The sequence below is a fragment of the Delphinus delphis genome, chromosome 8, assembly GCF_949987515.2.
Source record: "Delphinus delphis chromosome 8, mDelDel1.2, whole genome shotgun sequence".
Lineage (NCBI taxonomy): Eukaryota > Metazoa > Chordata > Mammalia > Artiodactyla > Delphinidae > Delphinus > Delphinus delphis.
Window position 1 is genome coordinate 80,203,676 of NC_082690.1, and position 12,258 is coordinate 80,215,933.

General features: G+C 36.3%; 1 protein-coding gene across 2 annotated transcripts in view; it reads right to left on the reverse strand.

The window, feature by feature from the left end:
- Positions 1-623: 623 nt before the first annotated feature.
- The window catches only part of LGR4 (leucine rich repeat containing G protein-coupled receptor 4), a 97,323-nt gene continuing 85,688 nt past the window's right edge, over positions 624-12,258 (reverse strand). For both annotated transcript variants that reach the window (XM_060018629.2, XM_060018628.2), the window contains 8 exons: positions 11,886-11,957; positions 10,812-10,877; positions 10,032-10,103; positions 8,290-8,361; positions 7,910-8,035; positions 6,974-7,089; positions 6,635-6,718; positions 624-3,851 (listed from right to left, as the gene is read on the reverse strand). In XM_060018629.2, coding sequence (XP_059874612.1) covers positions 2,575-3,851; positions 6,635-6,718; positions 6,974-7,089; positions 7,910-8,035; positions 8,290-8,361; positions 10,032-10,103; positions 10,812-10,877; positions 11,886-11,957 — 1,885 coding nt within the window. In that variant the 3' untranslated portion in view covers positions 624-2,574. The remainder of the gene's footprint in view (positions 3,852-6,634; positions 6,719-6,973; positions 7,090-7,909; positions 8,036-8,289; positions 8,362-10,031; positions 10,104-10,811; positions 10,878-11,885; positions 11,958-12,258) is intronic.

Genomic DNA, 12,258 nt, shown 5'->3' on the forward strand with positions numbered 1-12,258 from the left:
ATTAGGCATAGTATGAGAATATCTGAATTGCCAGCATCACTATTCTCATGCTTTGGGGCCATTATTAAGTAAAATAAGGGTTCCTTGAACACAAGCACTGAGATAGTCAGAGACAGCTACTAAGTGACTAACAGGCAGGATATACTGCACAAAGGGATGATTCGTTTCAGAGTAGACCAGCGCAAGATTTCATCACACTACTCAGAAGGGTGTGCAATTTAAAACATGAATTTTTTATATCTAGAATTTTCCATTTAATATTTTTGAACTGCGGTTGACTACAGGCAACTAAAACTATGGAAAGTGAAACCTCAGATAAGGGAAGAAAGGGAGGACTACTGCATTTGAGCAATTGGCTATAACTGGAATCATGCAGTTTTTAAAATAATTTGCTTTTAAATAAGATATAATTGATGGTATCCTCTTAAATTTCACAGTTTGTTTTCCGTGAGTATGGTTCAGACTTAAGATAGAATAAAACCTCACTTCTAAATTTCAGCAAAGTGTTCTCTCAACATTTCTTCTAATACTCTTAAAAATATTTTACTTCAATTTGCTTAGTTTAACACTAAGCAAATTCATTAATATATCTAGTATAAATTAAGGCAAAATAGATTGCTTTCCAGAAACTTTAATAATTAAACACACTGCATACAATATTGTATTTCCTACCATATGTATAGCACAGTTTACCACATATTTTAGATATCTGCTATTCTATTTTTTAAATGAATGCAATGAAAGTATTCAGTAACATGACTTTTGAAAAGAAAAAACTTTTAGCTAGATGTTTTTACCAAGTTATGATTTAATATTTATCAGATGTGTAAATATACAAACATGATAGCAATTTTAAAAACTTGTGAATAGTTGGCCTTACAAAATTACAACACACTGTAAATAAATCCCTCCCACATTTTATACAAACTACATGATTTTGATATACAAAGATTCTGTTTTTATTACACTGACAATATACAACCAAGACTATTTACAATGCAAAAAGTATATAAACCACAATTTAACATTCTGCTACTGGCAGCCACTATAGTTTAGGAGGTAGCTTTAATTAAACGAAATGAACAGAAGCCACATTTCCCAACTTGTGTTCTAAAAATAATTTACATAAGATAAAAATTCATTATATGCACATTATATACAGTTTAATTTTTAAACTGCAATCTAGCTTAATGTCTTTTAGTATCTCCTGAACAACTAATATGGCAGTGGGTTTGCTACTGATTTAGCATATTGTTCAAAAAACGTATTGAACCTTTATAACTTTAAGACTCCACGTAGTGAACATGTCAGAAGTCCATAGGTGAGAATCAAGTAAAATTTTTGATTTTTAAAGATATACGCCTAAGCTTTATGCCTTTTATTTTCTCCTTAGTGACATATTTGGCTTGTCAGGCCTAAGCTTTATGCCTTTTTTTTTCCTTAGTGACATATTTGGCTTGTCTCCCAAGAACACCGTTCCTGAGCTGTTGCACAGGCTCTTGTAAATCAAAGTAAGGGGGAAAATGTATGGCAGCTTCCATATAATAGTATAGGTTCAGGAGAATCCAGCTCACTAATAAATGTAAGTGCTTTGTGTCATAATTACTCACAATTTCTTCCAACTAAATGAAATCACTTGCCACAATTTACTTTCTGTATAATTTAAACTATAGGTAGATCACAGACCAACAAAACTGGAAAATACTGATAGCTCCAAGGATATTAGGACGTGTTTTATCAATGAGAACATCACACGGAGCCATCGAATCCCTCAGATACTATTAAAGTCCCATGTAAGTAGTTTAGCCAAATCTACTAATTCACACAGCAATGAGCCCTTTACTTTTTCCTAATAGTGTGATCACAAAACACTGAAGAAAAAATTGCTGTGATTGAAACAAAGCAGTGTATAATGACTGAAAACAAATGTGTTCGGTTATTCTTTTAAAATCTAACAGTTGTTAATATTGTTTTAAAAACATCTTCAGGTTTTATATTTAAATCTCTTAAACAATCTCTATTATGTCAGAGATGGATTAGACAATGCCAGACGATGATGCCTACATGCACTCTCAGAGTCCTATCTGGGAAACAATCCCTTTTTTTGGCCCTGCAGTAAGTTGTCCTGAGATTAATGATGAAACATTAGGTAAAATTAGCAAGACTTTTTCTTCAATTATACAAAATCACCATTTAAAATATTCTTAAAAAAATATTAACAGCTGTTCTTTATCTTGTGCTTAATTCAGAAATAGGTATAAATTTGCTTCTTATGGATCAGAAAAACCTAACGCTATATTGCTATGATATACATAGAATCTTTTTCAAGTTATACATTTGTTTCAAATAGACTACACATTGCTTGGACACTGCATTTTTTCATCCATTGATAGTTTAGGCACTTGTTCTTTGCAAAGGTCTGGTTTAAGAAATAAACTGCCGCCTTTCTCCTTCTTCTAAGTGACACCAGGCAGTGATCACAGAAGTGCTTCCCAGATGAGAGATCAGACTAGGGTTCATTCTATAAACACTGTGATTTGGGTTGATGGGGGAAACAGTCACAAACACACTGATTCAGTCTTTAACTCTTGGGAGATTGTAAGCATAGCGCACCAAAGGGAATCCTCGACTCTGATAGAAGCAGGCTCGTCCACAGGCCTGCACCTGGTCAGAACTGTCCGAGACAAAGGAATCTTCTTCATCTGCGTAATCAGAATGGGCAGACTGCGTGCCACAGTCGGACCAATAGCCGTCCGGTCTTTGGCAAGAACCCACTGCCAAGGCAGGACAGCTGTGTGATTTTATTAAGTGTTTGCAGGACACTGGCTTGGTCAACAGAAAGGATTCACAGCAGTCACACACAGTCAGGTTACCCTGCAAGTGTGAGTACATGCCGCAGTCATAGTAGAAATCCTGTTCCACACAACCAGCTTGGCTGCTGACGGAAACCGACACGGATCCGTTTTTCTTGGTAATATGTCGCTTCAGTAACTTCCAGTCTTCTTTAAACTTTGGGTTGAAGAAGACATACAGGACTGGATTCAGGCAAGCAGGCAATGGGAAAAATATCAGAGTAACAGACTTCATTATTTCGGGGCTGATAGAGATGGCAGTGATCAATGGCGCAAACGAGAAAAAGGCTACGGGGCAGAAAAAGATGCAGTTGGTGAAGATGAGCCAGGCAACATGCTTAATCATGCTAGAATGTGAGTTCTCTGAAAGGTCTTCTTTTTCCAAGTTGCAGTAGAGTTTAGTGTAGATGATGGCCATTAATAAAAATGCTAGTGAGTTTAACAGCACTAAGGTTACGGTAAATCCCAATGATGGGGTCTCTCCTGTGGGAAATGGCAAGCACAGAGGTGATGCAGAATATTCCCCTCCGTGGAAAAGGGGAAAACAGCCTGCTACTGCCGCACCCAGAAGAGCAAACAGGGCAGCAATCCGGAACTGTCTGAGATGATTGCTTTTCCCATTTTTCATTATATCTTTTGCAGATAAGCTTCTTTCGATGGCCGCTAACATTAATAAAAATATGGCACTCTCTGAGGAGAAAACGGCAAGAAACCCAGCTATTTTGCAGCCACTGCCAATCTCCCACCAAATGCCAAATTCGGCAAATCGGCCCCAGGACACAGCATCCAGGAAAGTTAAGATGCCGGTATAGGCTCCCATGAATAAGTTAGATATAGAAATCAAGCCTATGAACAGTTTGGAGGAAGGCAGTGATGTACAAGATGCAAATGTTGTTAAAATGACAAGCAGGTTGAAAAGCAATGCAACCAAGAAAATGAACCACACAGTAAGACGGATCATCCAGCTTCCCAGTAAATGTTCACAGGGCTTAAAAGCACCTAGAATGAAAGAGAGAAAAGACAACTTATAAAAGACCATATTCCATATGATATGGCTTGAGAGAGAAACTAGAATAATTAATCTACTACAAATTGAACTGATCCCAATAGAAAAGATTACCGTTTCTTTGATATTTTAGTCATTGGACTGGGCTATTTAAAAATTTATTTTAATATGTTATTTTAATATATATTTATTTCATTTCTTTTATTAACTATTGGGCAAACCATACAATGATATTTAAAAGAAAATTTTCACTTTTTCTTATACCTAAGTTAATATACATAGCACAGTGTCTAGTACCTGAAAGGTACTTCATAAACTGAGGGCTTGCAATCAGATATACTAGAGTTTGAGTTTGGGGTTCATAACTTGCTGCTCTTACTTGAGAGGGCAACTTAAACCTCTAAGAATTTCATTTTCTCACTTGTGGATAATAACACCTATTTCACAGCGTTGTGTAGCGTAAGTAAAATTACATACACAAGGTACTTAAGCGGGCTACTGGGTACATAGTTGTACTTCAGTAAATGTCAGGTCCTTTCCTTCTTCCTTCCTAGTTCCTAATATACTTTATACTAATTGTATATTATATGTATGTGTAATACATATATTTTTTACACATTTCTTATAGCTTTCAAAAGCAATCTGATGAAGCAGGTTAAGATAGGTATAATTATCCCCATTTTTCATCCAGAGAAACTGAGATTTCAAAGTGTTTGGTTGACCTGACAGAGGTCATTCAGACAGTATGAGAGCCAAATCAATGTTACACTAGTTAACACCAATGTTAACTAGTAATGTAAAACTATGTCCAATAAAACCCTACATAACGAACTAGGATTGCAAGAACTAATTTAGTAGCTGAGCTGTATGTTCTAGCAACTGACTGGCATGCTAATTATGTCCCAAATGACAACCGTTTTATTTAAAAGTTAGAGAAAACAGGGAGATCAGCTCGGTGCTTTGTGTCCACCTAGAGGGGTGGGATAGGGAGGGTGGGAGGGAGACGCAGGAGGGAGGAGATATGGGGATATATGTTTATGTATAGCTGATTCACTTTGTTATACAGCAGAAACTAACACAACATTGTAAAGCAATTATACTCCAATACAGATGTTAAAAAAAGATAATAATATTTAAAAAATAAAAGTTAGTGAAGAAAAACAGAATTTTGTCTACAGAGCATAAGAAAACTATGTACTGCAACTGCCCAAAAGACACGTTCTAATTTATGTTTCTGGATTGTCCTGAAGTTTGATACATCCCATAAAGCAACTTAATCACTGAGATATTCACAGACCTAACAAACCAGCTCTGCACCATTTATATGGATCTCACTCAAGGAACTTAAAAAAAAATTTTTTTTTTCTAATTAATTTTTTTATTGCCCGTCAGGGAAGTGTTAAGAGGAACCTTTCACCTTTATCTCTGTATCTGAACTCTTCCTTCTGCAAGGAACAAGGAGTAGCTAATCCGACCTGGGAGAACAGGACACCCTTTGGAAAGTGTCTGATTAGTGGGTGGAATTACTTTCCTTCAAAAGCCTGGGAATCTGGCTCCACCCAGTCTGTCTTTGGAAACCTGCTGCTTCCTCGAGTTTTAAAAGAAGGTTCCTGCTCTCCTCCACTTCCTGCTTCTGTGGCAGCACATGGCTGTCTCTGTGTTACTACAAGTGAGTGGAGTGGAGGAAGCAGACCTGCACTTCACTCCTATTGCCACCTGGGGAGATGAGCTCAGACCAACTTTCCTTCTGGTTGACCCCCAAGGTTTAAAATCAGTGTGGAAGAAATGGAATCTCTGCATATTCAAGTTTACACTCCCCTTTAATAAAGACGATCCCTTCCTTATGTACATTCTCCAACACAAGAACCCCAGCAGGGCAAGTGACCCCTTAATTTCTACCAGTCAATACAGAAACTAAATAACTGCATAGACATAAATGATTCTTGTTAATCCCATTCACTCAGCTGATCACTTTAAGATTATTCTCTATACCAGGCACTGTGCTAAGTATTAAAAGAACACATACACAGCCTCTGAGGAAGCTCACAATTCAGTAGTAATCATTAAAGAATCCATAATATTTACGATTCTGAGTTATAAAATTAATGTCCAGATCATCCTGTGTGATCATATTAAAGAGGAATCTACTTCATAGCACACAATTTAGCCATTATTTAAATTTTTCTTTAACAGTAAAATTCTAAATCCATCTTCTCTGACAGATTAGGCAGAATACAGTCATGACCAATACGTGGTGTCAATTTAATAACTTTCCCAAGTCTACTGAAGTTCAATGAAATAAAACAGAAAGAAACGTAATGGCAACCCGCTTGTTGCAACTAGACAAAGCTCGCACACGGCAACGAAGACCCAACGCAGGCAAAATAAACAAACAAATAAATAAATTTTTTAAAAGTAATGGCAAGGTTTCATTAAAAAAAAAAAAAAAAGGATAACACCAAAAATCCTTACAGACCAGTAAGAACTGGACCTAGGGTTAAAGTTCCATGAAGAAAGAGCCTCTCCATCCTCAACGTGCATAACTCTCGTCTGGGGAGCTTGTTAACACAAAGATTCTGAGTCACTGGGTCTGGGCCTGAGACTCTGCAAGAGATGGCTAAGCTCCTTGTATACAGACCACACGTTGAGCCAGGCCTTATGAAACCATCTAGTCGCACTCCTGTCACAGAAATCACATCTATCCCTGGAAGTTTTAGGTATATTTGCCTAGTGTTCGTTTAAAGCGAGAAACTGCAGCCAAATGTGTTAGGCTTACCTGTCGAGGGTGTACAGTGGATAATGATTTGACTGTGCTCCTCCTTTTCAGCACTGCTGGTGACAACTGCTAGGTCAGTGGGACCTGAATATATAACACAAACTGTTTAATTCAAGGTTCAGGCAGTTCAAAAGACCCATCTTTTCCTGCAGTCTTCTCTCTTGTACATGATGTAAGTTCAGCTTGCACCAGGCTTAATAACATATTAAAGATGTCAGGAACACAGTACACAAAAGCCATTTTTCTCCACAGATTTCACATTGATCCTTTGCAAACTGATTACAATAACAGAGACTTTGATTAATGCTGTGTTCTATTTTCAAAAGTTCATGCACTTGCCTTTATCCTTTGCCACACTGTGATCTTGGAGGCTGTTATCTTCTGTGCTTGAATGTGCATAAGAGTCACAACCCCAAAATGCACAACACTGATAAGCATATGGTACAGATAAAGACCTGAAAAAAATGGCAAAATCTATACTGAAATACCAACTTCACAGACATGCTTTTGTTCTGTAAAAAGTAAATACTTTAAGCTGGTCATTATCCGCTCTGGACTTAGTTTCTTCATCTGTTAAAAAGCTCTGGTATCAGATGACACCATGAGTTTCTCCATTTATATAAGGTATGCTTTTAAAAACAATTTGAATCAAGACATCTTTAAAATTTAATAGCAATACTGCAATTTAAAGTAAAATCTTATCAGACTCCTTTCATAAATGAGTTAACCACACCCAATTTATCATATGAAACTGGTAGTTTCATTTAAAATTAATGTCCCAGGTCATCTGTGACTTTACACCATTAAATGAATTCACTTTGTTCATATAAGTATAATGAAAATATTTATTCTCTTCTCCCATAATAATATTCCCAAACCCTCTCTCTACTATATCTAGTAAGGTCCCCTCTCTAACTCTAATATCTCTGTAAAGTATTATCACATTGTGTCAACTTCCTGTAGGTTCACATGTGCTTTCTGCCATCTTGTTGCAAATGACAAATCCCACTATATACAAAACCATTCTGATGAAGCGCTAGATTATCTCTTTGACCAGCAACGTGGTCTGCAATTCATGTCCTCAACAACTATGGACTAATGCTCATGTTCTATTTTTTTCCAAGTTTGTGAGGACTGAGGTTGAAAATACTCTTAAATGACAGCCTCCCAGAAAATCTGGGAACCACAGCAAAAAAAAAAAAAAAACCCAGGACACTCTATAATCTGGAGGTTTACCAAAACTTCCACAAAAAAGAAAAATAAGCAAAAACACACCTGAGATTAACAAAGTCTTTTGCTGCTAAGGCTTCTTTCAGCTTGAAGTTGCCCACAAGTTTCAGCTGATTTAGTCCATTTAGGCCTTCCGTTGGAAATGAAGTTAATTCATTGAAACTTATATCTCTAAAATGTGAATAAGACTTCAAATTAACTCCTAAGACACAAATCTGTACATGCATTAACATCACAAGTCTCAGAGCTCTAAGAGGAAGTTTAGGTGTGCGAAAACCATTTCAGAAGCTGCCACTACATCATAGCAGGTTAGCATTTATACAAGGGAACACTAAAAAGAGAAAATGATTTGGGTAGCACAATGCTAAAACACAAGTTTCTGCAGACTATTCACTACTTTCATGATATTGCTGCATGAAACTTACAGGTTAGTTATTGACCCAAGCTTGGCAAAAGCTCTGTCGTGAATTTCATGGATCAGGTTTCTACTCAGATCTCTGCAATTATAAAAATAAAGTGTTACTCTTTTGAAATAAATTCCAAATGCAGACTACACTTTAGAATCTGCTGTAGTCACAATATCCCTGATAAGATAACAAAGATCTTTAATCTTGTTCAACAACATTTTTAATGTTTATGTTAAAGTCCTTCCCTTCACAGCCAAATATTTCTTGGAATGTGTTCCAGGGAGCAGTAATTCTAACTGGCATCTGTTTCAAACAGTTGTGAATTTTCTCCACCTTATCATTCTGATACTAGTTCAGAAATATAAATGATATGATATAACTTCTGGTCCTATTAACTAGGTGAGGAAAAGCACAGCTCCTGACAAAGCTGAAAATAAAAACAGGCTTCAGGTTATTTGCCTTCTCAAAGGTTAGTGATAAGGCCGTGAGGGAAGACAAATAATCAATATGCAAACAAGAGCATTCCAGAAGGGCTTCAGATATCATTCTTTCCCCGAGCAGGAAATAAAAACCATATCAACACCAGAGCCATACACTATATTCAGGAACACACCCTGAGGAATTCTGATATTACAGAATTAATAAAACATAGAAATAATCTGCAACCACACTTACACGGAGCCTTAATGGAAATTTAAAGATAGGTTAAATTCATTCCATGACACATCTCCTGGATAACAGGAAAATTCGACAGACTTGGTTCCAAATCATGAAAAGGCCAGCTAGCTTTTCATTGTTGTCACTTATCAGCGCTCTAGAAGTGATGGCAGCTGGGAGCCAGTCCCCTTCCCCACTACTGCCCAGACCCACAGGAAGCCTGTTAGCAACAAGGAAAGGTCCAGCAACCCAACTACCAATAAAGTATTTCTCTAGTAGACGCATGTTTAATTTCTTAATGGGGATCTACTGGAAAACATGATTTTAATATATGTAATTACACTTCACTGTCAATGTTTCAAATTCTTTTCTGTATAAAAAAAATTGTTCCCTATTTAGTGTATTGCGTCTTCTGCATTGCATGAAGGCCGTGACATGGTTTGTCTGTATTCCCAAGTGCTTAATAGAGTACCAGGCACAAATATGCACTCAAATACAAATCACTTTTTAAATGAGTGCTTCTACTGCATATTAGCTGTGTTTGCCATGATAGGTACCCCAGTGCAGGGGTCAGCAAACTTTTTCTGTAGAGGGCCAGATAGTAAATATCCTTCACCTCTGGGGGTCACACGGTCTCTACTGCAACTATTTGACTATGCCATAGTATGGTGAAAGCAGCTTTAGGCAATTCTTAAACAAAAAGTCAGGGCTGTGTTCTAATAAAACTTAATTTACAGAAACAGGAGGCACGCTGGATCTGACCCACAGGCTATAGTTTGCCCACTCAGCCCCTAACAAACTGACAAACTTCATTATTATGACTTGAAAACACACAAGGTGTGTTTCTCAAGCTATACACGTTATACTTTTTCACTCACAAATGGGCAATCTCATAAATTAGCAATCTCATAAATTAACTAAGGTGAAAAAATGCTGAAAGGAAATTATTTATGAAGTACCATGTGGTAAAGTTTGAAAAACAATATTTATGCATAATAAATCCTATATTTAAGTATATCTACTAACATGGGAATTATAATGATACATTAATTTACAGTTTAACAAAAATTTTATTTCTCTCTAATAATCACAGAGGAACTTACAGAATCCTTAGGGATGTCAGGCCTTGAAAAGTATCTTCCTTTATTCGGTGGATCTGATTACGTTGCAAAGAACTAAAAAAAGAATAAGAATTAAAGATAAAAGAAAGAGAAAAAAAGCAAGAAAATATTTTCTATTTTGAAAAATAACATTTCTTAATTAAACTTTTTCTAAGTTTAAACATTCATTCATGAGTAACATTAATTGATCTTGTTGAAAGTAAAAGGAACTGTTGTTTCCTCGTCTAGAAGATGAAAGGGTTAGACTAATTGGTATTTCACCCAAAATTACACTGAGAGTTAAGGTACACTATCTAAATTCCTCACCAACTCCACACAGGAGTGACAGCAGGAAGACAACATAGTGAGAAAGGACCCAAGACGCAACCATACCAAGTACCACAGAAGGAAGGTCAGAGGAAGGAGGAGATAAAACATGGGAGTATAAGTTCCTCCCTTTCCTGACCTCTCAGTCAACTCCCACCAGAGCTGTCCTGTATAGCTACACTGTAGATATCCACATCTGGACCAGTTTTTTGTTTGGTTGGTTTTTCATATACACCACCCTCCTCCCATACCATCTCATAGAATGCCTGATAGACAGGTGCCCGATAAATGCTGGTCACATGAACACACTTGGTACCATTGGACATTTATTCATAGGAACACCTGATTATGTGAATTTCTAAGATCTTAATATGAAAGCCATTTATTTACAATAGGAAAGGCTCAATGAATTAACAATAGACCATAGAAAAAAGAGTAAGTCAAAGACCAACTTACATTTCTTCCAGAGCATGGCAACCATTAAAGCTGGGAAGGTCTTTTATATTGTTGTAAGATAAGTCCCTTAAAATAACGGAAATTAACAAATTAATTTTATCTTATCAGAATACTACATTATGAGAGCTGTACTCAGAAGCACTGAAAGCAGTGCTAAGATCTGTAATAAAGAAATACGGCTAAACAACAAAAGCAACTTTTTTTTTTTTACCCAAGACACATAAGCTTTCTAGAGCACCTACCTCAGTGACAGAACAGGCTTAAGACTGGCAAACTTCAAGTACATAATGTTGAGTATAGACAATATAAAATATATTTTAAAACATTAAGAATATACAATAAATATGAAAAATACAGTGCAGAAAATATATAAAAATTATGTCCAAATGGTAGAGTTACGAGTTTTTTAATTCATATTTTTATAATATTGTTTATACCATAAATAATTTCTATGTTGTTATTGAATTTAAAAGCTGTAAGAGGAGTGTTATATGTACTCACATTTTAAAAAATATTTATAGTAAATAAAAAATTGGGACTAGTTAACTCTGTTAATCCCATGCAGTGTTTCCTCAGTGTTATCATTGTGTTTGATACTCCATGACACCATTTAACTACTTGCTTGATCAGTCAGTCATTTATTTTGTTACTATCTCTTGCCACTGAATACTTGTTAACAACTTAGTAACTTAATTGTTTGTTCTTGTGACAACTTTACATCCTTTATTTACTTTTAATTTCCAGGGCAGCTTAGAGATTTTGGAAAGCTCCATGCTTAATTGGTTCCTGATCCAAGAAAGACTGGGGCTCTTACTTGGGTTATGGATGAAAGAGCAGCATACAGACAGCTAACTCCCCTGGGGCAACTAGAATAAGGATGAGGAGTCAGGATAAAAAAAGAAATCAAGGAAGCGGGATACTAAAATTCCTGCTCATTTCCATGAAGGGAACCAATAAGAAATAATTATACCTTAATGTCACCTAATGAAAAGAGTTCATTAAAAATAAAACTCAACATGTGTGAAGTACATAAAACAAAGAAAGGCAGGAGAAGGGAAGAAGAATCCAACTTACAAAGTCCTAAGCATCTTCTGTTCTTGGCACAAATTACTGGATATGCTGCTTATCTTTGTACCGGTCAAGGTCCTATGGAAAAACATGGTCTAAGAAATGATTCAAGTTGAGATGGTAAACAAAATTCTATTCTCATATAGAAACATACATGTTCACATACTTGCATATGGACTAGAGTCTATGTGTCCCACTGCCTAACTACTCCCTAAAGTAAGGCACGTGGGAAGAAGAATGAACCCTTAATACCCATATTATTTTCATAGTAATGCAGAAGAGCTTGTGACACGAGAAGTTAATATTGTCCAGATGATAAGCTTGAGTTCTCATGTGGACCAACAGAAAAAAATGAATCCGTAGTCACAGCCTGACCACA